Raw genomic sequence first — 27,859 nt, 5'->3', positions numbered from 1 at the left:
AAATTGGACTTATAACAAAGAAAACTCTTCAGCCACCAGGCTCTTGTAAGGCATACACAGACTAGGAAAAAAAAAAGGTGCGCCAAATTGTGAAAGAAGAAAAACTAGAATAAAAACGCCCTCAAAATTTGGATACCTTGTTTTCAATGTGACAATTTGGCCAGATCATGAACAACAAAATTTAATACAAAAATGTATGAGGCCTGAAATTTTAGGTATCTATATCATCATATATAGTGGCAATTACACTGGTATTATAGACCCATTCGAGAAAAAACAGGGCTCTTGTTCTGTATTCAATATGTATTTCCTATGGACAAACACCTATGTGCGCCATGGAAATATGTTGGCAGGAGAGCCTTCAAATGATATCGAATTTTTGGTTACTTCCATTCAGCTCTTGATCCTTAAAAAACATACGATACTTGGATCAATGGGGTATATCTTTAGCTACTTGCTGCTTCTCCTTCACTTTCATCACTATCATCGCTGCATTTTCATATTCAGCAAAAAAGTTTAAGATAACAATGGTTTAAAAGAAAATTTGTATAAATAAACATGAACAACGTTGCAACGACAATAATGAGTGATATGTAATATGTATATGTTAGCGGGACCTGTGCTCGGGAAACTTTGCTATGCGCCTAGCATCCAAGCCTGTGATATATTTTTGTGCAGCTTGTACATTTTCGGTACCTACAAGAATGAACCGTTTAGTGCCGAAGTTTATTCTTGCTTCTACCAACTCGGTGGAGAAGGAAAAGAGGAATAAGAAAAATTGCATCTAATTTTATTGTAAAGCTGATGCGGTTGAGGAGAAGCAGCAGCTAGCTCTTAAACATGGGATTCTACTGGAAAAATACCCTTTGTTAACTGGAAGCTGTGGAGAGCACATCTTTCTGCAGCAAGTCTAACCGGGGTGCTACCGTCCTTTAAAGATTCAGCAAGTGCAGGGCCAATTAATGACAGATGCGTTATGATACCCGATGGATTTGCCTGTAACGAGTCGACACATTTCAGGTGCTGAATATGATCCTCAAAATAAAGAAATAGGCCAGTTATGGTTTTGACATTAATAGTTGACGCATGTGTACATACTTTGGAAGCTGCTTTTATAGCAGATAATGCCCTTCTCCTTACTTCACTGGAGTCATCGCGCAATGCTGACAGTACAGATGAAAGAACATCCACAAGTGCAGTGGAGTTAAGGGGGTCTCTTTGAACTTGATAGAGTAAAAACCTCCCCAATGCCTTGGTTGAAGCTTCACGAAGTGGGAACTATTTACAAGAAAGGGTCAGAAATTGGTAAAAGCAAAAATAACGAAATAAAATCTGCTAGAAATGCAAAACCTTTTCATCTTTCAAGAAGCTTTTGAGACGGAGTAAAATAGATGGGCACTCTGGAGACATAAAAATGGTGGAAGGATTATGCCTGAGCAAGGAGGAGAACATGAGAACTGCACCATGACGGTCAGCCCAGCTTGAAGAAGAGGAAAGTTCTAGAAGTTCTTGAAGAAGGTCTGACAGCTCAAATTCTTCCATATACTGCAGTACCATTATTTAAAGAAAAGTCAGAGACAATTGAAGAAAACCAAAATAGATTCAGAATAAGCAAACTGATCAATAGCTCATAAAATATTGTACATATTATCTTCTGGCATTGTCCGTGAGAACAAATAGCAGTAAAATTAAAAGGATAAAACTTGACTAATGTTTCAATCTGTCAAGTACCTGTGATATAATACCCAGTATGCTTGAAGCAAACATTCGAACTTGGTCATCATCATGATGAATCAAATCCTTGAGAAGAGTGTAAACACGAGTCCTAGTAGCTGGGCTCACACTCTTACCAGCATGCTTTACAACACCTTTTAAAGCAGTCAATATGGCCTCCCTTACTCCAGAATCAGATGCCTGAACATTAAATATTAATAACTAATATCATCCAACTATAAGATAATGAGCCATACAGAGATCAAATGATAAAAATCACCTGCAAACTAGATAGGAGGTCACTGACTAATGGGTCAACCCTGCTACTCAATGCGCTAAGCTTACCCAGTGCGAAGGCAGCACTTGAGCGAACAGTCCTGCATTCAAACAATTGAGAAATCAAAAAGCAACAAGCAAGCCCGGAAACATGCTGACACCACATAGTAAAAAAGAAAGCAAATAAAAGGGAAGGATACAATTAACTCCAGGGAGAACTAAACACAGTAGAATTATAATAAATAAATGAATATCAGTACTGTTGAGACAACTACAGATTTCAAAAAGACCTTGTATTATCTTGCAGACACTTGATAAATGTTGTTTGCAGCTGAGGAAGAAAAGGTTTCAGTGCAATCCCACCCTTTCGGATCATGATACTCAATGTAGATAAAATAGCACTCTTGACTTGCCAAGGAAAACGATCACCTATGATTCGAATAAGTGGCCTGCAGTTATGATACAGAAAAAATGGAAAAAGAAATGCATCAGACTAAAAAACACTGAATAGCAGTCAACAACGGGAATAGTATCATGTATTTGATATTTTAACAAGTTCGGATAAGTAGGATGATGGGGCTTATTAGTATAGAAAGGCTAGGATTACACTGGTTAAAGAATGAAACCCTAGTACAAAAGTCTTCAAGACTCTTTAAGAATACATATTATGCTGAAAGTTGGTGGTTCTAAATCCTTAAACCTATTTTTTAAAAATTCATCTTTATATCAATTTTATCTTTTGTTCCATGTTTCTGCCACTGCTACTTCCATACTGCATAAAAACCAAAACATGCCTCCTTATCACTATCAGATTAGCCAAGTTGAGGTCATTATCCAGGCATAGAATATATTATTAACTTCCCTCTCTGGCCAATAGAGATATAGAAGTTAGCTACTCCAACAGAAGGATTGAATCCATGGAGACAACCTCAGTCAAAACCAGGCTTTGGTGCATCATAAGGGAACCAAGCCAGGCTGAACAGTCATCAAAACATTGTTTTGCAAACAATTTTGGCAGTTCATTTGTGCTTGACTTTCTTTGTGACATCTTTTTTAGTTATTTAAACCCGTCGGTTTCTTAGAGTGCATACCCAGTTATCGGAATGACAAATTGCTTCAGTGATTGCTCACTAGTCACTTCTATAAGTTCCCCAAGACCTAGGGCTGCCTGCTCTCTTAGTTCAGCTGAACCACTAATCAGACCCTGCAGATACAATCAGGAATAAATTATTAATTTCATATAGACCGGTCAAAGGAAAATAGGTATCAAGTAACAGGCCAAAACAAAGAATATATTTAATGGATTCACAAAGAAAGTTCCAGAGAAGACAGTTTAATTAATTGTATTCACTATTGAAACAAAAGTGAACTCAAAAAGGAAAGAATACTCAAGCTAGCAACTGCCTTGCAATATAAGCATAATTCCAACTTTCTATGATTTCAACATGCAAAAAGAACATTACATGTAAGATGCTGAAGACAAATTCTAAAGTGATTGTAGGATAGAGAACACAACACATTTGCCATATCCATTAGTGGTATTTATGATGGTAATTGTCGTAGAAATTATTTTCTCAATATTTCTTTCATCCATCCATAATATATGTGAATGAAGAAAGAAATGAGCTTGAAAGTTCCAGCCATAGAGATGATGATCAAGAAGGAATACCAGCACTAATTTACATCGAATATTTGAGAACTATTCCAACATTTTCAGGTATCAACATGAGGTGATGACAACACACATTACAGAGATGAAAAGAAGGAATACCTGAAGAAATATTGGAAGCAGTGGTTGAAGCGCTTTTGGAAGAGAGAATCCAGGAATGACAACAGGGCCTCCCTGGAAGTGGATTAAACAAAAAGCAAGAGATGTTCATATTTCTTAGTTTTCAACACAACATTCACATCTTATAAACAGCATCCGTGTGAGAACAGCAAGAACTCACCTTCTTTCTTCTGCGCTCCTTATCTCTTGCAGTAGATACAGCATCACGTACCAACTTTATATACGAAGGAAGCATCTCTTTTGGAACTGAGTTGACAACCATTGATAAAGCTTCCCATGCAACCTGTCAAACCAAACATGAGATGCAAGGTAGTGGCATGGCTATAAATGAACGACAAACAACAAGGAATAGCTCATAACATACAGCAACAGTGGCAGAATCAGTATCACTAAGCAAAATAATTAAGGTAGATATCATGTTTGGAGCTTCATCAACTAGATAAAGTTTGCTGTTTTTGAAGAAGTATCCAATCAAATATGATGAACTTCTCCTAATTGATGCCTGAAACCACCAAAAGCAATCGCATGTCTGTCAGTCGATCAAATAAGATGAACTTTCTAATTGAAACTTGAACCAAAAGTAATCGTATGTGTGTGTCAATCAAAGATGGAGAGCCTTAGAGACGAACCTCACTATCACCAACTCCTTTAAGAAGCTCTGATATTAATGATTCAATGCCCTCCTCATCAATGACCAGGACCGCTGTTTCTGCGGCTTCCTTAGCCAGAGGTTGAACTTCCTGAAAAATCCATAAAGAGCAGGCAGTAGATGCCATCGAGTTAAAAGCTTTTATATGCTTCATAACAATTGAATGTGAATAAAAAAGTCAAATCACATTTGAAATTCACAATAAGAACTACAAAGGAGGATGGATTAGGAATAATGTGTACCATGTCATTACCACCCATTGCAGAAAGTAAAGCAGGCAGGATGGTACCAAGGTGATTGTTAAGGCCAGGGCCTGCAACCTCTGCCAAAGCTCCAAGAGCATGAGCATTGAAGGCACTGTACCAAATTGCAAATTAGTAATCAAGCAGAGTAATTGAAGCATTTTGTTTCTTTGTTTCTTTCTTATTTTTTGACAAAGAACTCCGACACAAAAGGGTGAGAACTTACGAAAGGGGACGATGAACCAACTTAGGCAATATATGAGGCAAGACAGCAGTAGTTCTGACACTAAAGTTGATGAGAGAAAGCAATTTAGTATTTGACAATTTGAAAACATGCAAACCAAACAGCAAATTGTAATCTCAGGAGAGCAGGAAATAAAACCTCAAAATTTGTTTGAGACCATCTAGAGCAGTATCAGAAGTTTCATCATCCTCCAAAGCATGTAACAATGTTGGAACAATTTCATCAATTGCTTGCATACCAGCACTCTGCATCATGAGATTTTATATTTCATTCTATTCAAATACACCTATAAAAGCAAGTTCAAGTGAAACAAGTGAACAAAAAAGTACCTTGTATAGAGTACTGAATGCTAAGCCTGCTGACTCACGAACCTCAGCAACACTGTGGGAATAAATTGTATAACATAATAATTTCTTGTAAAATTAAAAATAGAGAACAATCGCTTACAGAAACAAGATTAAAACAAACCTATCACAAAGGGCGGTACGAATGGTAGGGATAAGCTCATCTATGAAACTCAACAACTGACTTTTACCAGCACAAGCCATAACTTCACTCAAACCAATGCATACACCCTGTGAATCATGTGAATTTCAGTCACCAAAACTACAAGTATCATAAATCAATACATTTACACGCAGGCCATTTTTACACAGAAAGAAATCAAAATCCATGTTAATAGGACTGATCATTCTTGCTGCTGCACCTTTGTTGACATTACTCAATACTGAAAAGGGAAAGGGATCTGTGTCAAATTTGCCACAATTGCTAAATCATCACCCACTAATTGAGCCAAGTCAATGCCCCATACAAAAAAATTCTTTCATTACCCATCAATCTCTTCAACTACGTTACATATTTTCCCTCAATTCAATTAAATTTTATCACAATAAATTATGCAGGAGCTGGGACAAGGAACTATTGCAGATCAGAACTAAGAATCTGACGGAAAAGAATATAATTGAAATTGGAAAGTAGTACTGAGATGGAGGAAATTCCAAAATCAAGAACGAACAAAGGGAAGAAAAGACAATGAGTATTTTATTACTTTTATTTTTGAGGGGAATAATCATTCCAAAACCCAAGTCATACCTATGGTGTGTCCCCTCATGAAATAAAGACAAGGGAGTTGAATAATCATCCACAGAAGTCGGGATTATCTTGTCGATATTCCTAATTTATGTGGTCATAAGTATTTTATTACTTTTGTGGAAGATTATTCACGAATAACTTGGATTTATTTGTTAAAAGCCAGGACTTTTATTTTTGATGTATTTCAAACCTTTTATAATGAAATAAAGACTCAATATTTGTGTTTTATGATATCATAATGCTTTAGAATATACGACAACTAACTTCTCACATCTTTGTTCTGCTAATTACATTGTTCACCAAACATCCTCTGATCATACTCCACAACAGAATGGTGTCACAGATGATGTTTCTCGTACTGTTATGATACAAATGAATGTGCCTAAATACCTTTGGAGTAATGTTGTTTTCAGTGCTAGATTTCTCCTTAATTGGATGCCATCTTCTACTCTTAGTGTGACATTCCGTTTTGATATTCTTTTTACAAACTCTCCACTCTTCTCGAATCTTAGGGTGTGTTTGCTTTATTCATTTATTTGAAACCGGTATGGATAATTTATCTCCTAGAGCTGTAAATTGTATTTTCTTATGCTATTCTCGAACTCAAAAAAGGATAGAAATGTTATGATCTAGTGTCAAAAACAAATTTTGTTTCAATTGATGTCACCTTTTTTGAGTCTAAATCGTTTTTTCAAAACTCTAAGTCAGAGCCAATTTCACCCCTACCACAATAGCTCCATCTCCCGTCAAACCTTTACAAGTTTACACAAGAAGAAATAAGATGAAAATTCCTCATGTTTCACAATCTTTACCTTAAATGCATTCTATTGATGATCTTGATGATTTGCCAATAGCTCTCAGAAAAGGTAAACGTTCATATAACCAACATTGTATTGGTTATGTTTTTTGTCGTCTAGTTTTATCCTTGTTATCCATATCTATTCCTACGAATTTTATAGAGGTAGTTCAAGATTCTAATGGGAAACATGTCATGAATAAGGAGATGCCAACTCTTCTCAGCAAACACAAGATTGAAATTGGTAACTTTTCCTGAAGGAGTTCACTTGTTGCATGTCGTTGGGTCTTTTACATAAAAATACACCCTAAAGGCTTCTCAATATAATGCTCGACTAGTTGTCAAAGGATGCACAGCAACTCTAGGCACCGACTTCTTTGAAACTTTTTCACATGTTCCTAGTGAAATTCTATGTGTGCTCATCTAAGTTGCAGTCAATCGTGATTGGCCATATTATCAACTAGATGTCAGGAAAGTGTTTCTCTGAGACTTGAATTTGTACGTTTATATCGAGCAACAACCTAGTTTGTTGCTCAAGGAGAGACTCATCTAGTATGTAAGTACAAAAAGGCTATTTATCGATTAAAACAAAGTCCTACAGCTTGGTTTAATATATTTAATCAAGTTGTTTTTGCATCAGGATTCAAGCAAAGTCAAGATGATCATTCATTTTTTGTGGAACATAGTTCATTGGGGATTATAGTACTTATTGTTGATGTCGACGATACACTCTTCTCAGGTAGTAATGTAAATGGAATTGAAGAAACCAACAAACACTTGCAACATCAATATGTCACCAATGATCTTGGCCAATTAAGGTACTTTCATGGTATTAAAGTCTCCCAAGGTAAAGAAGTAAGCCATATCTACTACAATAAGTTGGTTTACTTGGTGCAAAACCATTGGATACACTGATGGAACCTAATCATGACTTGTTGAAGGAGGAGGATGACTTTGAAGACTAGACAATACATAATACTTGTTGGGAAGCTTCTTTACTTAACAATTACTGGACAGGAATACATAAGACTTGTTGGTTATATTAGCCAATTTATGGACAAGCCTATGAAGGGTCATTTGGAGACTGTCTGTAACATTTTGAGATATATAATCTCCAGAAATAAAGGGCTATGATTCAAAAATAACAATCATGTGAAATTAGTTCACTATTATGATGATAGCTACGCCAATGACGAGTGATAAAAAATCTACATCAGGTTATTGAACCTTGGTGGGAATCTAATAACATGGAAGAGTAAGAAACAAACAATAGTATCAAGACCTAATGCAGAATATTGTGTCATGAATCAAACATGTGAGTTATTTTGGTTGAAAGCTCTCCTCAAAGATTTGAACAGGTAAAACACATTGAAGTTGATTATCATATTATGAAAAATGAAATTACTAATAAGAAGATTTGCATTCCTTTTACACCTTCAAGAGCTCAAATTGTTGATGTATTCAACGTGGATGGGGCAGTAAGGGCTGATGGCTTAAAAGGGGGGAATTGGAGGAATTATGAAAGATTCGAATGGATCTATCCTGATCACTTTTTCTTCTGCTGTGGGACCAGGTCCCCCATTATTTGCTGAGTTGAAAGCAATTAAAGAAGGAATTGATTTATTTCTTTCTTCTCAATGGGCGGTGAAAGGTAGACTCGTTCTAGAGAGTGATTGCTTAACGGCAGTGGAGTGGATTTTGAGGCCTTTTTCTGCCCGTGTTTCTCAGTTTGATGGTAGGAGAAATTGGAGCCTTAGTTACTGCCAAGGACATTATGGTTAGATGGATTCCTAGGAGTTGTAATTTGGAGGCAGATAAGTTAGCTAAGGAAGGGATAGGCTGATGGTTTACTGTTTCCTGTCGTTATGTTTTGTTTTCCTAGGAGGGTTAGAGTGTATGTGTATCTTATGTATTTCAGGGTTAGAGTGTAATGTGTATCTTTTGTAATTCAGGTTTATTAATAAATTGAGGTACTCTTTTCCTCCTTCAATTAGTTGCCTCTTGATAAGAGCCAACTATGAGGGAGGTTTTTAATGAGACCTCCTATTCCTATCAAAAAAAAATATTGACAGATTTGTGCCTAAATACTAGGCTAACTTATAGATGTTTCCATATTTCTTGTATAGTTGCTTTACTATTAGGAATCCTAAATACATGTATATATAGGTCTCAAAACCTATAACCAAAATATTGAAATACAAGAGATTCTTTTTTGTATTGTTTTGTCGATTTACATAATATTATGATTTTCATTGCATGTGGATGGGAAAGATTATGACATGTTAAGATCGATGTATGATAAAAATCCTGAGGAAAGTGAACAAGTCGATGTATATTTGATTCAAGGAGACTCTTTGGTTTTTCATAAAGGAATGACAACCACATCCTCAAAAGAAGGGAAGGATAAAGGGCGAGTCGAAAATCTACTTGATATTTCAAAGGACACAACGTTTGATGATGATTCTGGTATTAAAAAAAGGTAGATTCAATTCTACAACTGGGTATGATTTTGCCGAGAGAAATCATTGTTAAACACACAAAAAAGCAGGGAAGTTTGAAGGCAAGTAACCATGTGAAGTTGATGCGAATTTTTGGAGAAAAAGTGCCTGCAATCAACATGAAAGCTAAGTTTCCAAAAGCTGTGCAGAAAATATGAGTTCTAATGGGTTCTAGAGAAAGTCGTTGGCAAGTGGATGAAATTCATGAAAAGGTACGAATGAGGACTCTTTGTTCATAATTTTGCATGATTGTATTCCTTGGCGTCTAAATAACAATTATTTGTTTGATGCTCTTGATCTAGTTAAGCCGTGTTTCGATACACCATTTATGAGGTTAGTTTTCAACACGATCAAATTCTCTGAGAAAGCACTTAAGAACGGAATACAAAAATAATATTCCAACATCCAAAACACCTCAACAGAAAGTACTATCCCACATCCAACGGTTCTTACTCCATTTTGTATGTTTTTCCCTTCATAAAACTGCTTCGAGTTATACATTGCTTTTGTTCGCCATCTGTATTCGAGGTTGTGGCCAAGGCATCTAGTGTCTATGCAAGACCTTTTCTTGTGTTGTTGATGATATGACACAATATATTTGCATGAGCCTAGAGTTTTGCAGAATTTAAGATGTCAATATAATTCTACTGTGATTGAAAAGTATAAAGGTGCAATTACGGTGTATTGAGCCCACATCCATTAGCGGCTGCAAATTATGCCCATGGACAAACGATCAATGGAATTTGCCAAGCAATTTTGGTAAGTGGTGAAAGTAAAGGAGGTAAAATAGAAAATACAAAGGTGCTTATGCACTATCTACCATATATGGGAAGAGTTAACAACGTAAAGGAACAGTCTATGGAGCAAAGACCTCGGAATCTAATCTTGCCATGGAAACATTTGGCAAAGCAAATGCTGTCAGATACAATAACTCGAGCAGCTTTGGGAAATTTGTGGAAATTCAATATGCTGCGACTGTTGTGATAAAGTGACCATATGATGCTGAAATTAGCAGTTTTCCAAGACTAAAACAGAAGCTACTAAATATGTGATGGAAGTTAAAGAAGCCAGGTATGGATAGGGTAAGCAATACAGAGGAGGTTTTTGGTGAAATGGTTGGGCAAAACAACTAGTGTAACTCGGATTGTGGAATAAGTGTTACAAAGAGTTGATCAAGAATGTATACTGAAACGGAGAAAACTCTCTCGTCAAAGAAGAATTTTACATGCCAGGGAGAATGACACATGAGCTTTATTTATTTTATAATATTTTATTATATCAGTTTTATTTTTTTAAGATTTATTAATTATTAGACTTTATAGATGGTTAAGGCTAGGGCTATTAAGTACTTTTACGGTTATTAGGTATCTTTAGGTTTAAATCTAGGATTAAGATTAATACTTTGCTTACAAGAAAGCAAGCCTGTATAGGTAAGTTGTAGGCGTTGCACCTAAGAGAACTATCCTTGCTATTCCTGAATTAATTGAACTAGAGTTTTTTTTTATAACCCTATCTAAAGTTCCATCATTCTTTCATACTCATCTTTTCAGCCTTATTCCTTTCAATTGTTGTTGTTTTACCCCTTGACCACATTAAAACATCCTAATAAAAAAATTGTACGAAGAATTCAAAATAATATAGATTAAAATTTCAAAAATTCATGCACCCGTTGTCTATTCTTCAACCTATTGTAGCCATATCCCCGGTGTGTTATGATTCTGACAATTACATACATGGACACCCTACCCAAGTCTAAGTAATATAGATTAAAATTTCAAATTCCTAAAACTAATAATCATCCAGTGGCAAAGCACTAAAATCACATATACAAATGTGAGAAACCTTCACTACACAAACCAGAACAGACCAAGCTTATCAGAATACTCAAGACCTAGACTATATCATTTAGTTCATATGAAATCGTTACAAATATCAAACCAGTCTTTGTAAAGACACCAATATAATCATTTTCAATAATGAAATTAGATGTAGACAACATTATCCTTCAAAGGAATCCCCACAGAAGAAAAGATGCAAAAAATGATGCTAACAAGCATACGACAAAAGAAAAGAAAAGGAAGAAAAGACTATCATAACAATGTAATACACCAATATTCAAACACTAATGATTTTATTAACGGTATGAACTACAACATTCTCATAGATTCAAAATAATTACTCATAACTCGTCCATAATTGTTGATCAGCATAGCTTTATGTTGTTAGACCAAGGGATATCCACTCAATAGTGCAAGGAATAGAAAGTAAAATATAGAATCAAAAGAAGAGGAAAGATTTACTTGGCGTCTACCAGCATCCGGGTCCTTTAATCCCTGAGATAGAATTGGAATGATCAGAGGGAGTACTCTCTCCCCAAGCTTTCTTACAAGTTCTCCCAGTGCCCTTCCAGCAACCTATATAATCGGTAGATATTTGTAACTTGTGAACCCTAACATTATCAATGAGAATGGAGAACAGCTCAAAACCAAACCTGCCGCCTTTCAGAGGATGCCAATGCAAGAGACGTAATTAGAGTATTCATTAAAACAGGCATTATTTCCTTGAGTGTCTTTGGAGTATTTGCCACAATAGTCTTCCATACATGTAATGCAGCCTGAAAATGGAGAATGGAACTTTTTTAAGTTTATTTACAATAAACAGTTATCAAAATGGTCACTAGTTCATTTAATTAATTTGACATAACTTACTAAAACATGGAGAAAATTACCTGGCGTACAGTAATGCTGACATCAGTTCGAACCATATATAATGCAGCGAGAACTTCATTTCGCTTATCCCTTCCAAGAACCTCAATAATAGCACGTCCATGTGCTTCGGTACTAGCACCTTCATCATCACTACCACCCTCAAGTAAAGCTTTCCCAGAAGTTCCAGCAACCTGGATAGAAACCAGAGCATGAAAATCAAATCACTGAGCTCCAAGGCAGAAAGAAAGAATCACCAGGATGGATCTCAAAAGGACCAAGAAGATCAAAATTTCTGTTTTGCCAAGAAATTGCAAGTAACGCAAACCTTAAACAGGAGATCTCCTAAAAGCTCCACAGAGCTTTGTCTAATTCGCCAATTATCATTAAAGATGCCATCTTCTACAGCTGGAAGAAGAAGAGGTAATGACCTGAAGTGAAAGAAGAAAACAGAAAAGATCATCATTATGTCACTACCGGAAATGCTCGAGATTAATTTGAAAATACAGGAAAATTCCTACTGATTTTCTAGAAAAAAATTACAGATTTTTTTTTATATATATAAGTTGGAGGTCTCATTAAAAACTCCCTTCGTATTCATCCACATACTAACAAGTATGTTAACAAACATTGGAAGGAAGAAAAGAGTACCTCATATTTCATTAAAAAAACACCCAGTACATATGAAGACACGTAATACCCTCAAACGGGGATATACACCATTACAAAAAACCAGAACCACCTAAAACTCTCGCCATCTCAACCACAAAAACCTAGTGACAATCACCCTATACCTAAAAGATATACTTCCAGCAAAAGAAAAACAACCCAAAACTTAATGACATAACATAAAAACAACTGCAACCATAAAAAAGAAAACAACCGCCTCTGAAGGGAACTCCACAAAAACCATCAAGATCCAAAGCCACCAAAAAATTCAGCTCTTAAAGATATCTTCAATGGAACAAAACCACACTTCGTTACCATCAATCAATCTATCCTTGGAAATTAATTCAAAACTCTTTTCTTTTGCTTGCATTTCTTCACCACACGATTATTCCTGAATTTCCCAGGGAGAGGGTGCACTGCTTGGGTATCTTCCTTTAATTGTATTGCATCACCGGATATACCATTAGAAGTGGAGAGACCTAACATAAGAACGTCTTCCGATGCTCTGGTGGAAGCTCCGTCAGCAAGGTCAACTGATTTATCAACTAGAAGCACCACTATATTTAATTTTGATTGATCCAAAGCCTCCTTTGAAAGAAACCCTGATTTTGAACAAGAGGAATGGGACATTCCTTACCTATCACCGACAGACCCGCTTTTAATAAGATCATCCTCACCAAATTTGTTACTCAAATTCTCATCACTTTTGGCAGTCTTCAGGAGTGAAACCTCTTCTACGTTGGCAACTTCCATTGCAACCTCTTCGTCGGGGCAATTTAAAGTAGAAGAAGACACCGATGATCCTGACAGAGAATTCTCCGATGAGGTCCCAAGAGAACAAACACGATCTAACGAATCATCGACTTCCTCAGGGATCCAAGACTTTGGTTTGAAAGAAGGCTCAACTTCATGCACCATGATTTTAAAGAAATTAGCACCAACCTTCAAACCCAACGACTCATCAATTCTCACTTGAGCCTTTGTGAGAATTTGAATTTTTGCCCGATCAAAAGATGAAGGAAATTGAGAGCTTTCGTCAATTGCTAATAATTTACCCCACCTAGCTGCAATGTTTTTGAAAGTACCCCAATTCCAAGCGTGAAAAGGAATCCCTTCGCAAACCACCCACACTCGACGATACTCCACCACTAGACTTTCTGACCAAGCTTCAACTCTGGAAAACCACTCTGCCAGAGTATCTAATTGTTCATTCTTCACTCTTTACAACGTAACAGAGTCTTCAAATATCATTAGAACTACATTCCCAGCAGCTTTCATTAAAGAGAAACCAACGAGTCCTTTGTCTTGCATTTGTCTATCAAGATTGTCAATTTTAATAAAGTTCTTGCACCACCCCATTAGACAATAACTCAACACTTTAAATTTATCTTCGTCAACAACACTGTCTACTGTGTAGAGGTTATTCCTTGTAACAACTTCCATCTTAGACTTTTGGTGAACAACTGGCGAAGACTTTCTCCAAAAAGACAGTCTAGGGTTATATTTAGCCAAAGAGACTCCAATTTTGCTACCATCAATGCAAGAACTATTCATCATTGAGATGGTTTTCCTGGCTTCTCCAATTGTTGCAAAGCGAATGAACCCGAAACGAACCCCCTTTTAATTTCTTTTGGTTGGAATGAAAGCAGCAATAACCTAACCGTGGGTGCAAAATAAAGCTCCAAACCTCTTTCAATGTATAACATATAACAGCCAATTCTGTACCCATTACTGATGTTTGGGCGGCGTTCCTTCCACCAATAATTAAAACTGGTTCTCCCACTTCTCACTACTGCACCAGATTTGGCAGCACAACACCCATCTTCAGAGATATGACAAAAAACCTCCTCTCTTATCGCAGCTTCCTCTTTTCTCTCATAAAGCCCCGATTCTATCTGAAACTTCTACAATTCCTTATTCCGCTGATTATCAGCCTCAATTGGTCCCGCGAGGGATATAGATTTCGTAATTCCATAATTCTGCGGAGGCGGCTGTGGTAACGGCAAAGTCTCGTTAGTGCTCTCAGTCTCCATATGTTTTATGCACTGAACCAGACCCGAAGAAAAGCTCAAGCTTGGATTTAACACCAAATCTGATATAACTCAAGCAAACGCGTTGAAGATTGAACCAATTTCGCAACTCGGAAGGCAATTAAATTCAGATTATAACATAAATCTGAAGTAAAGCAGAAATTAAAAACAGATCGGAATCCTTATTTCTTCAAAGATACGGAAAATGCTCAGTGGAACCTATGAGGAAAGGTCAAACAGGAAGTTTATAAGAAGATAGACGGATCAAAATACTGAATCTGAAGAACAGTGTAAGTAAAAGGGCGAGATGGCGAGGAAATATCGAGAGAGGCGAAGGAAAATAGAGAAGGTTTAATCGTTACGGTGGGGCAGACTCTATTGAGGAAATATCGTTCATTCTCTCGTTTGTTGGTTCGTCGGAGAGAGATTCGTCGGAAAACGAGAGATACGAAGTTCTTGTTCTAGATCTACGTCGATCTATTTTGATTTAGAAAAAGCCAGCGTCAAATCCATGTCCGGGGTGAGGAAAGGCTTCGAATGGTGGCTTTATCTTCCTTTTCCGATTCCGGCGAGCGACGGTTAGAGCTTATTGACGATGACTGGCACGGCTACGAAATGGTGTCCAACCGCTGGGTTGTGAAGGGAGTGACGCCGGGGAGTGTGGATGAGTTTTCAGAGAAGGGACTTTTTAAGATCGCCTGGGTTCTAGAGAGAAGCTCCCGCTTCTCTCACTAGCATTTTTAAATACACATAATTACAGAATTAATTTTAAAAAATAGAAACAGAAAGAATCCTCACGTTGTTGCATAATGCTCCACTAGGACATGCCCAGCACCAAGAGCTGCATCACGCACAGATTCATTCTCATCTGCAAGACCTACAATAAGATAAACCGCAATTAGATTTATTAATATTCATGCCAAGAATCATTATCAAAGAAGATTCAAATAAGAATTTGAAGCATACAAAAAGGTCACAAGTAAGAATATTTACCATCTAAGATAGCAGGCAACACCAGCTGCAAGTAGTTCTGGAATTGAACACCCAATGACCTTGGGAAATACTAAGAATTTTTTCAAAAAAATCTGTTAGGAAAACCCAACCAAACAAATTCCTTCAGGTGAAAATAATATATTAGAAGGTATGGTGAGATTACCTTGAAAAGTGTCAAATATCCATCACGTACGGATGCCTTTTGATGCGAACAGTTCCGAATAATATCAGGAAGTACATTCTCAAAGTACTTAGTACCAAGTGCAGCTAAGACCTGTAAAAGGATAAAATCCCATGCTTACTCAACATACAAACCTTTTTTTTCTTTTTTCTGATCGGTGAAAACTAAAAACTATTCATGAAGAGCAAGCTAAGACAGCCAATATTGAGGCTGATGGGTTGGCTAAGTCTGGTATTGGTTAATTTTTCTTTGTTGTTGGGATATCTTATTTTGAGTTTTTAGGTTGTTTGTAAGGGTTTTATCTTATTATTGTATCTTATGTATCTATATTAATAAAGTTTAAGGCACTCTTTTCCTCCTTCCTCCGATTTAGGAATTCAATATGAGTTCCTTAAATCATGAAGGGGGTTTTTAATGAGGCCTCAATTCCTATAAAAAAAAAAGTACAAGCACAGAAGCAATTTAAGAGATAATGACAACTTCTACAACAATGGATATCTAGAAATGCAGTGGAGGACAAATGGTTTTAGAGGATCAAAACAAGTGAGCTCAAAAATATTCAAGATCTTATCTAACTCCAGTATTCTTCTCCACCAAAAATCTCTAAATCCCTTAAACAGGACAAGCCTCCAAGTAATACACTGATGAAGAATAGTCCAAACATGACATGCAGGAGAAGAAGGGGGGAGATAAGGGAAAAAACCTATGATATTAAGTTAAATATTCTTGCAACTTTGAAGGATAAGCAAGGATTTTAACTCATTGCAACTTTTAGCACGGATATGTAGAAATTCAATAACTGATAAATTCTAACCTCACTCAAGCCTTGAGCAGCACCAGAGCGCTCAACATTACTATTGTCGGATTTAAGTGTATCAAATAACCATGGGACAAGATCTGGGAAGTTTTCTTCTCCCATTCCTCTTATAAGAGATCCAATGGCTCTAGCGGCAACTGATCGAACTTCAGGAATGGGATCAACAAGTACCTGTTCATATTTTGAACATCAAATATTCAGGTTTGCACAGAGAATAAAAAGTACCAAATTCTCAAACTTCAGTTGAAAAATGCACCTTTTTCACTTCAGGAAGGAGCAACCCAATATAAGGAATCATATCCTTGGGCTCTGTGACTAAGGAACACATATTTCCAACTATTTGGGAAGCTTTCTTTTTGGTATCTGCACTTCTCTCCCTTAACCCTCTATGTACTATTGGTACCAACAATGCAAGTGAAGGAGCATCAATTGAATTAATGAACGTTGTCTGCAAAATTCAATGCAAGGTTAGGACAAAAGAGAACACTCAAAATTGATAACTTCAGGTTCAGAATCTTACCTGGAGGAGAATATCGAGGGAATATTTTGTATAGTCATTAGGATCTGTAAGACCCATAAGAAGTGTAGGGACAAGTGAAGCTATTTCAGGATTCTTTATTACACTCCCAACCTAAAAGAACAAGTATATTAGCCCAACAACGGCAATACAAGAAGAATCCAAAGCTTTGGAAAGAGGACAAACTACAACCTGCTGAAGTGCCGTCTGCCCTGCCAATTGAACCTTAGGATGTGTATCTGTTAACACCTGCAATTAACAAGCCGAGAAATAAAAAATCCAAAATAAAATTGGTATGAAACCAAGGGTACAATATCAGCCAGAATATGAAATAACAAAAATTAGTCAGAATCTGAAATCACCTCTGTCAATTTAGGGACAATTTTTGGGAGGCACTGAGAAAGTTGTTGAGGAGCACAGTAAGCCATGGCACCAAGTAGTTGTACACTACTTTGTTTTGTTCTCCAGGCCTTATCTTCAAGACCCTAGAAATGCAGAATAAAGTATTTAGAACATTTACCACATGACAAGGACATCAAAAGTTAAAACAGCAATACTTGTTTGTGGCTCATCATAAGTGCCTAACAGTTTACATTGGGCAAATGCAACTAAAATACTCAATCCATAAGATCAGTACATAAGAATCCCAACTAGTGTTCTAAACCATTCACGATTATTAAGCAATGTTGACACTTGAACATATATTTCAAAAGTTTTATATTTGAACATAGTTTAAGAAAAAGGTGAAAAGAGGAAAATAAACACAAATGTCACCTTTAAAAGAGATGGAAGGACAAGCTTTACGCCTTGTGCACTCAGTTGAGACATCATAGCACGAGCTGCACATTCAGCAGCCTCACGAACTGCGATGACTTGATCAGAAAAAGAAACCAAAAGCAATGGTAACATCTGAATAACATACCTGATCAAGATCACATGGAGTCAAAAATATAAAATGTTGTAGCACAATGAATATATTTAAAAACGAAATTTAAAAAAATGAAAAAGTCCTTAATGGTTGTTGACATACGGCTCAAACAATCTTCCCAGATATTCACAAAGGCACTCAAACGCTAGCAGAGCTCCTTCACGAGATTTTGCAGAATTTCTACAGTAAGAGAAAAAAATGAGAACAGGAACTATACGAGCCACTAAAAGTATAACCATGTTCATAACAAGTATCCACAGCTATGCTGATTTATATGGATGAAACAAGAGAGAAAATGAGGCTCAGGGGAAAGGATGTTGGACTAAAGCAAAAAAACAGACGGAACAGAAGAGCAATTAGAGTTAGGAAATAACTGAAATAATAGCCTCCATTATATAAAAATGAAAGTCATACCTATCAGCAAAAGATTCTCGTAACACAGTCACGACACCATATTTCTTCAAAGATGATAAACCCAGCCCCTTGACCACTCCTGCAAGTCCAAAAGCTGCCCCACGGCGTTCACCATACTTCTCACTCTTCATCATCTGATCCAACATTCTAGAAACAAGTGCTGCTGCATCATCCTGTACAAAAAATATTAACATTAATTTGAACCCTCATGCTGAGAAGTATCATATTTCTTCAAGTAGAAATTACCATGCATAACTGCAAAAAAAAGCATACAAATTCTTATTTCTGAACCTTAAAACCCATTTTTAGCACCACATAACACATACTTGCTTTGATTGCATCAAAGGAGAAAGGCATGATGAGACTGCTCGCTGAACAGCTTCGGAAGGGGTATTCAACACATCCAACAGCTTCTCTACAACCGCGTGCACTTTAGGATCATCCTGTTAACAGAAGTATGGATCTTTTAGGGGTAAACTAGGATGATGACATATTCCCATATGATGAGAAAGAAGCAGTAAATCAACACCTTTGCCAAATGTTTTGCTAGGGCTCCTGTAAAAATGACTACACCTTCACGGACCAGATCATATTTTTCTTCATCTGATGCCTATACAATGAGAACAATTATGCACAAATGTGCATCAGGTTGTGCAAAACTACATGAAAACAATGTACTCAAGAACTTGAATATGTGAGACTGAATCAACAGAAAACATAGATAAGAAAGAATTATAATTTGGAAGAAAGGCTAACCTTCTTATTCAAGTAGTTTTCAAAAATTGGGAATAACAAAGAAACATTGTCTCTTCCATGCCTATCAATAATCATTATACCAGCATTAATCATTCTTCCACGAACATCAGCATTAGGATCGGCCTGAAATGCAAAATATTCATAAATTAGCTGTTCTGATTTTCTAGTAAAAGGATAACTAAAAGTAAAAAACTTGTGCAATATAACACACTAGAGGAACCACTCCAAGCTTACATGGCGAAGCCAGTGTATTTTAATAATTATAACCAAAAGTCAGGAAAGAATATGCACCAGTGCTCGTGATATCAGGAATGTCATGACAACAGGAAGGTCTTTTGTTCTTAATACATCAGCTGTCGAATGCAAAGCTAATGCTATTCCTTGCCGACCAAGCCAACCAACATCAAGATATTCCTCACCAAAACCAGAATCACGGATATATAAAGAAAATAACATAGAGAGGGATTCCTGAAAATACCACCAAAAGAAATCAGATAACAACAATGTAAGAGGAATGTAAAAGGTAAAAAATCAACAAACCTGTATAGAATCTGGGTTTTCATCCAAAGCAGCAGCTAATGCCTCAGCTGCAGCCAAGCGCACATTGTAGTTTATATGAGAAAGTGCTTTGAAAATCCCCGAGTAGTCAGTCCCAATGTCATATCCATAGCGATCCCATAAATCTTCTGCACCTTCAGCAACAGACTGAAAGCAAAGAGATAATGAAGAGAATGACTACTCCTATGTAAGCCAGAAGCAATCAACTTTTAATATTCATGCAAGCAGTTCTAAGCCAAACCTTTTCTGGATCATGTAAAGCGATCCAAATGTTTGTAGCAACTTCAACATTTTGAGGAAGAGCCCTACCGGAAACACATGGAATGCATTTTACAGCATTTAAGCAAGCCATCCTTACATGAACATCTTTTGTGTACACTCCATACAAAGCCTGTAAGAAAAAATTATTAGACAGATCACATATTTTAAATGAGTATATACTACAGTAGAAAATAAGGAACTAATTAAGGACGTACAGATGCTACTTCATCTGGCTGAAGGCCAAGGCACAACTCATTTAATGCAGGTCCAATTGATGCTTGGTAACATGGAACAACACCTAGTACATGATAGAGAGCCTGCAATAAATTAAAAAATAAATGGATGATATAGTGAGTTAGATCCATTAAATAACAATAAAAAAATATAAATCATAAATCTGTTAGGTTGAAAGTTTGATTGTGTAACCGATAGCATGCGAAGCCTCGGAAGGGGTAGAAGAGGATCCATGTGCATATAAAGAATCCGAAGAACATCATCGTGAAGTCCTGTTCTCTTGGATGATAATAAAATCCGCTCCATTATCTGGTAACAAGCATATTCAGATAGATAAATAAATAAATAAATAAGAGAAACATCATTGAATGCACTCGATCACATATTGAAGTAGGACATCTTACAGGAAAGATGAAAGTAAAGGAGTCCACAGGCAGAGGTCCAGATTTACAAGACACAGACAATCCATTTACAATTCTCTCAAAAAGACCCAATGATGGTCTTTCTTCGGCTACTTCATCTACAGTAGGAATGAGTCCCAACTGAATACGATCTTCATCAGTCACAATTAGACGTAAAGCAGTAGCTATATCAAGGGCCCAATTACACAGGGGATACACTAAACAACGGGCAAGCTTCACAGATGTATCATAGGCCACATCCCCAACAATTGGTGACCGCAATAAAGGGTCAACAAACTTAACCTGAAAAATGTCAAAGATCAAAAAGCATCACCTGAATATTAATCCAGACCAATTATCTGGTGAACAAATATGAAATTAACAACAAAGGAAAATCAAGCATTTAATGCGACTGAGAGAAAAAAAAATAGAAACCAAGTTCCTCAGAAAATTGTGTTAAAGGAGTATTGACCATGCAAATAAAAATTGAGAACAGAGTAAATTTAGTTCAAGATGGAAAAATTAAGGACAGGCATTTGAGAGAAGTAGATGAAACCAATCTTGGATCTAGGACAGAAAATGGAACGCACCAGGGAAGGTAATTGGCTGTGTGCGAAAACAGGATTAGCGACCGCCATCTCCCCCATAGCATTCAGCATCAAAGATAGATTCTTCTGTATTCCCCGAACCTTCTCACGTATAGATGCCTCCTCCCTAAGAAGCTGCTCTCGTGCCTCCTCTTTTGCAGTCTTCCCTTTATCTATATGGATTTAATGGCATATACAATATTATGAGATTAATCAAGCAATAGAAATCAAGAAGCCATAAAGTGAAGGCGATGTTGACATGCCAGCTTTCTTTGTCAACTTTCCACCATCCTTTTTCCCACTGCCAGCAGCTGCTCTACTAGATACTTCCCTCTTTCCATAATGGTTAGAATTGTTATTGTCCTGAGAATATAACATAAAACAATATAAATGACTGAAAATATATGTAAAAGAGATCAGCAAACCAAAGAGGGCAAAAAGAAAAGTAAAGATGAGACCTCAATTGGTTTAGCATTCTTTTTTGTAATAGATTCTGCAACATAAACACCTTGCTCGTTGGAAAGCATTCCTTCAGGAGTCCGGAAAATCTACAGCAACATATCAAAGATAGAATCAAGCCTTAAAGAAAACAAGAAGAACAAGGGAATAGACAAGAACATAAAACTACATAGAACCTAATAGGCAAAACAAAGGTGACCTAATGAACTAGTATTCTTCCAACTAAACATAAACACAGTTATTCACATGATTAATTCCATAAAAATTAATAAAGCATCCTTGAGTATCAAATCACTCTCACTGAAAAGATTACTGCAGGTAACAACTTGCTAAAATGGAAATTTGTGGGAAAAAAACGTGCAAAATATTAAATCCATAATAATTTGTGCAATTTTCAAAATGAGAATCCATTAGGTAAGAGAAAGAAAGAAAAGAAGTGTCGATTGAGCATGAAGCACACACTGAAGAAACCTTGAGAGAACAGAAAAAGAATGGGGACTAATAAATCCAAGTACATAATGACATTTCAAGGTCTGAAACCAATTAAGACTTAAGAGGGAGCGAAGGAGTAAAAATGATGGCCAACATGACCCAAGAAACTAGCAAAAATAGAGTAGACTTTAGAAGCCACACCTGAATGTCATTCTCTGAAAGCATATCATGGGAATGACGATCTGGAAGGTTTATAAGATGCTGCAGAGAGGGGGGAACTCATGTCAATACTCAGCTCCAAGAAAAAAAAAGAAACTGACATTTACAAATTACAAGCAATACCTTCTCAAACTCTGAATATGTATCTTCGGGTGCTATTGACATCAAAGTGTGTAGAGAATATATTGATGCCTGTTGTTCAAGTGGATTGGCACTCATCAAACCCATTGGTCCAATTAGACTCTACAAAACACATCCCCAAAAAGGTCAGCTAAAAAGGTTAATTTTCCAACCAATAAAGTGGCATAAATCATATTCCATAAGAACATGAATTTTACCTCGCATATGTTGCCAACATTAGCAGAGATAATGTCAATCACATCAAATCCAAGTGTTCTCAAACATTTATGGAGCCTCTAAGGACAAGAAAAAGGAAAAAAACAACAAAAATTAATCACTGAAGAAGAAAATTTTCATTAAACTACAAAAATTAAATTAGAAAAAAATCAATATACCCGCCACACAGCATCTCTTTTTGCAGTTCCGACGATGCAAGGATGATGAGAGCAGAATATAATTTGCGTAGAAACACTTGGAGCTGTAGCTAGAGTTGTGAATGATATAACAGTTAAAGCTTTCACTAAGACCTCAACAGAAGGAAGGACATGAAGATGGTTGTCCGGGGAATTATCTGCATCACTACAGGTATACAGATTTAAACTTCACTCGTAAGATAAGATAAAAGGCTAAACCAAATTTTTGGGTAAATAAATAAAGCCTCAGAAATAATAGAATACAATATACTAATGATAACCCACTCTGCAAAACCATAAAATAAAATGAATGGTGACCAAAGTAATATCTCCAAAATCAAAATACTAAAATCACTGTGCAAGGTATAAAAAGCACCAAAACTTGAGAACTGTCATTTTGTACCTCATCTTCAAGGTACTTATTTTCTCTCCAACAAGATGAAGAAAGCCTGTGAACTCAACCAGAAGAACTTCTGACAACTGTGGAGCAGCGGCAATTATCTTCTTTGTAGCATCATAAGTTTTTTTCCTAACATTCCAGCTTGAATGGCACATTAAGAAGAGTAATAACTGCATCAATATTCAAAATCAGGCTTCAAATACTGAATTCATCATTAAAACAGAGAAAATGCAAAAAAAATCTTTTTTTCCATTGGTAACAGATCTACCTGTAATAGTAATTTAGCTGAGAAAGTTTCCAACACTCTGCACAAAGAAGGCAACTCTTAAGTTTAACCATAAGCCAAAACAAACATATATAAATATTTGAGGAAGTGCAGCATAAATGACTTTAACCTGCGAGAATGTTCCACCAACAGCACTTCAAGAAGATCTACACATGATACGCAATCTTCAATCGACAATTTTGTAACCTACATAATGTAGATAGTATAGCTTAAAAAATCCAATTAAAAGAAACCTAAAACCAAAGATTTAGCATCAGCTACCATCGAATTTGCAACAAGAGATGGCTCATTCTGAGATATCAAGGACCAAATTTTCTCCTTTGCCACAGTTTCCTCTGGAAAAGACAAAGAAGGGATTCAAAAAAGATATAAAACCCTCAAACTAGCAAGTTATCATGAATGGAAAGAGATGGTAGGCATTCCAATTTGTCAATCATTAACAAGACACACACCTGCTTTGATATCCGCTGCTGCAATCTTCCCAACAATATTTAATGCATATATGCCATCTAGACGCTGCACAGCTTTAGTGAAGCCAGTTTTCACAAGTTGAACAAGAGGAACCAGTAATGATGATATCTGAAAATTTACATTTGAAGTGCTTCAATGCAATGGAACAAGAATAACGTCTACAAAATAATTAATTACTGAACATTCATGAAATATTAAATAAACAAAAAAATGCCGTTAACCTGTAATAGGGCATCTGGGTTTTTGGAGATAGCTTGTAAACAACGAAGATGACCCCTTCGTAAAGCTTCTTTATCCTTAAGGCCAGATGAAAAAAACGACACTAGATCTGGTTGAAGTGCATCAGCAAAACGGGCTGCCCAAGAAGCAATAGCCGATAATATTGCTAGCTTTACCTCTTCATTTCCTGCAAGAACAGATCAAGATCATTTTTTTTCAACACCTACCAATACAAAAGTAGCAATTTTACTAGTAAACAGAAGAGATTGAGAGTCATCAAAGCAAATTACCTTCATCTTTATAACAAGTTAAAAGAAAGCCACATATAGTGCGAGCGAGGTTGTTGAGATATTTTCCTTCAGGAGCGTTAGACAACTCCAGCAGGGCATTGATCATACCAATTCTTTGATAAGGAAATGCTAACCTTCCTTCTGAGCCTGCTTGAATGAAACTAAAGTAAAGGTTCACAGAAACACTAGCGAGTAGAGATATATTAAAGTATCATTCACAATATGAAGATATCTATAAATGCCCTAACAGGAGGAGAAGATCAAACCTCCAAGAACAGCTTTAACTGCATTAAACATTGATTCACAAGTATCTGGATCACTAGACTTTTGGCTTAAGCAACGTACTATAGCCAATGCTGCAACCCTTCTTCCATCTTCTGCATGGCGAGCCTGTGGTAATACAACAGAAAGAATTTCCTTCGCATATTTACTTAAATCCAGATCAACTGAACTTAACAGTATTCCAACCGAGTCCAACACAATCTCAGGGTTGCGTTTCAACATCTTCACTGACGACGGGATCACAATACATTGGAGATCTTCATGTGAAATATGTGCAAATAATGGACAAAAAGATTCACTAAGCCCCTTGGGTGGCTTTTCTCTTGCATTTAAAACAGCTTTAACATAGATGTCAAGAAATATGGGCTGTACAAAAAAAACAACCATGTTAAACCTTCGACATAGCTCATTGAATATATGTAAATGTTAAACTGAAAATCCTTGAAGACTCCCAAAAGTCAAAAAGAATTCCAACATAAATACTAAAACAAAAAAAAAATCTTACCTTGCTTTTTTCGAATTTAGATGGCACTGCAGAAGAAAATTCCAGTAATAAACAGAGCAATTCAGGAGTATCTTTGTATGGAATTCGTGCATCCTTTACTTCTTCTATGTAAATGTTGTAGATATCTGGTGACTGTAAAGAGAGACAACAATAAAACCTAAGTTTGTTTATTGCAATAACCAGCTGACAAATTCCTCAAAACCAGAAAAGGTTATCCATAGAAACCTGAGAAAATAAATGCAAAAATGTTTTCCTGCATGCCCTTTGCTCACGGAAAGATCTTTGCATGACAATATGCAGCAAAGAGGCCTGAGCTGCAGCCACTCTACACAACGCATTCCTCGAAACTTTAGCAAATTTACTTCTAGTTAAGAGGAGACATGACCACTTGAGTAGACTATAGCATCCTACATGGGATTGGAACTTCGATTGCTTCTCTATTGCCTGAACAAGTGCCGCTGCAAAACTTTTCATGAATGTAACCTCACCTAGAGTCCTCACAATCACATCATTAACAGCTTTTCTTGACCCTCCATCATCATATATTGGATAGGTTTTAAATATTATATCAATCAAAAGTGATGTAAACTCAGACGACATATCTGTTCAAAAATAGCAACAGCACCAAAAACTGATCAGTAGATGCATGTGCATAGAAATAAGTTCATGTTATTCTGCTTTTTACCTAATACTTGCAGCATTGAGTGAACAATTATTCAGTTATTGAGAGACAGAGAAATACAATCAGAGAGAAATAAAGAGGGGGAATGAACATATGCTACATAAAAGTGGTGGTTAAAAGAGAGAATATCTTAATATATGAGCACATTTAAATATTCAATCTAGAGATTAGAAAAATAAGAGGTAAGCTGGGATAATCACGCAGTATAGGTAACATATTTGCAGGCTATTCACAAAACTAATCCGTTACAACATCCACATAATTTCTTCAGATTGTGGTGCATGATATAAGCATTAAAAGGGGAAACAAAACCATTACTTGAATTCTGAGTAAAACAGAGGAAACATATTTGTACCTTTTACATTATTCATGCCTAACAGTTTCCAAGTTCACAAAATTCTTAAGATCTGTTTCATCCAATAGGAAAGTACATGACTACTTTAGTCAATACAAACTATAAAATTCCAAGTTCATAAAATGTTTCTATTTTTTTACACAGATTTCAATCAATCCAAATCAGCCAACCGAAGATTGTGCAGATACCAGCAAAAAATAGAAATCATGCTCCATAAGGGAAACCTTTAACATTAACTCTAAATCCAGTTCACATCCGCGGACAACCAAGAACATGAACTCTCTCTTCAACTATTCCAAACCTTAATTCAAAGTACTTCAGCAACCTTCCTCCGGTATTTACTCATGAAACTGAATATCTCATAAATAACCTGAGTGGGCCGAAATGTTATCACTCACAGTAGCTACAATTCAGAACAACAAACACAACTCAGTTCACCTAACTGATGGTCCACATTTTACGGATGCACACACAAATAATCGCCTACCTCATTGAATACAAAAAACAACAACAATGATTAGAATTTAGAGGAACTACTAAAATTTCCAAATCCGTAAACTCAACCTTCCGACTTCTAAAACTTCAACAAATCCTAAAAGAAATGCATTTTATTTCCATTAAATCCAATCCCAAATTTTACAACGGCAGCAACAGACAAATAAAACAATCATATAAATAAAATTTAACGAAAAAATAAAAATTGAAGTTATAAAGATAAAAAGAAGAAGAGAATCAGATACCTGAATTGGCGATAATGGGAGGGAGTTCCTCGCGGAAGATCCGGACCCGTTTTTTAGTTGACGCGGTAGAAACTGAGCCGGCGATCGTGATTAGAGAATCCATCGGAGAAGAAGAACCCGCCATTTCGTACCAGAAATAATCCGGGTCGCAGATCCGAAATTGCGGTTATTGGAGCTCCTCTTGTTCTTCAGATCGTAGAAATGAAGACGTTTATTTCTTCTTTATCTGTGTTTGTTTATTCAGTGTGTGTTTTAGGTTAGGGTTTTAGAGGAGTGAAGAAAGATATTAATTTGGACATTTGGTAGATAAAAAAAATGGATGTAGCTGCTTGCTAGACTTGTGATAGTTCTGGATCTTCTTTATGGGTTGGGCTAAGATATGCTAGGCCCATAAAATATAACTTATTATTCAAAACAGGCTTAATACACTTTTAAGTGTTTAAACTATACCTCAAATTGACTTTTAGTGTCTAAAGAATTTTTTTTTGTTAAAAATAAGTTCCTAACGTTTCCAACGGTACACTTTTAGGTGTCTGGACCATAACAGTCGTTATCTGCCACATGTCATGCTTATAAAATTTCAAAAAATATATTTAAAAAAAATTAATATTATAATTTCAAAAAAACCCAAAAAAA

The 27,859-nt window shown here is 36.3% G+C and overlaps 1 protein-coding gene across 1 annotated transcript; it reads right to left on the bottom strand.

Annotated features, from left to right (window-relative positions):
- Positions 1 to 105: 105 nt before the first annotated feature.
- Positions 106 to 27,465, bottom strand: LOC120148328 (protein ILITYHIA-like). Its single transcript, XM_039161485.1, has 60 exons — positions 27,224 to 27,465; positions 25,672 to 26,048; positions 25,447 to 25,578; positions 24,926 to 25,307; positions 24,660 to 24,806; positions 24,372 to 24,556; positions 24,132 to 24,258; positions 23,941 to 24,014; positions 23,789 to 23,865; positions 23,662 to 23,698; positions 23,397 to 23,563; positions 22,976 to 23,159; positions 22,799 to 22,876; positions 22,584 to 22,703; positions 22,443 to 22,502; positions 21,809 to 21,898; positions 21,614 to 21,713; positions 21,354 to 21,523; positions 20,767 to 21,066; positions 20,555 to 20,671; positions 20,344 to 20,445; positions 20,109 to 20,258; positions 19,850 to 20,014; positions 19,601 to 19,777; positions 19,310 to 19,432; positions 19,083 to 19,163; positions 18,880 to 18,996; positions 18,554 to 18,726; positions 18,242 to 18,319; positions 17,986 to 18,133; positions 17,574 to 17,696; positions 17,404 to 17,460; positions 17,215 to 17,325; positions 16,951 to 17,142; positions 16,692 to 16,865; positions 15,860 to 15,970; positions 15,697 to 15,766; positions 15,502 to 15,580; positions 12,333 to 12,435; positions 12,028 to 12,198; positions 11,791 to 11,913; positions 11,600 to 11,713; positions 5,382 to 5,488; positions 5,243 to 5,294; positions 5,052 to 5,158; positions 4,896 to 4,955; positions 4,670 to 4,784; positions 4,408 to 4,518; positions 4,143 to 4,280; positions 3,939 to 4,061; positions 3,761 to 3,832; positions 3,081 to 3,193; positions 2,280 to 2,438; positions 1,994 to 2,090; positions 1,732 to 1,914; positions 1,351 to 1,545; positions 1,099 to 1,278; positions 864 to 996; positions 618 to 696; positions 106 to 489 (listed from the first exon to the last, which is right to left on the bottom strand). The coding sequence occupies exons 1-60, from the start codon at positions 27,345 to 27,347 to the stop codon at positions 447 to 449; spliced, it is 7,857 nt and encodes a 2,618-aa protein (XP_039017416.1). The 5' UTR covers positions 27,348 to 27,465; the 3' UTR covers positions 106 to 446.
- Positions 27,466 to 27,859: the final 394 nt, after the last annotated feature.

This window comes from Hibiscus syriacus, unplaced genomic scaffold, assembly GCF_006381635.1.
Source record: "Hibiscus syriacus cultivar Baekdansim isolate YM2019G1 unplaced genomic scaffold, ASM638163v2 tig00002655_pilon, whole genome shotgun sequence".
Lineage (NCBI taxonomy): Eukaryota > Viridiplantae > Streptophyta > Magnoliopsida > Malvales > Malvaceae > Hibiscus > Hibiscus syriacus.
Note: the sequence above shows the minus strand (reverse complement) of the source record. Positions and strands in the feature narration are given on the sequence as shown.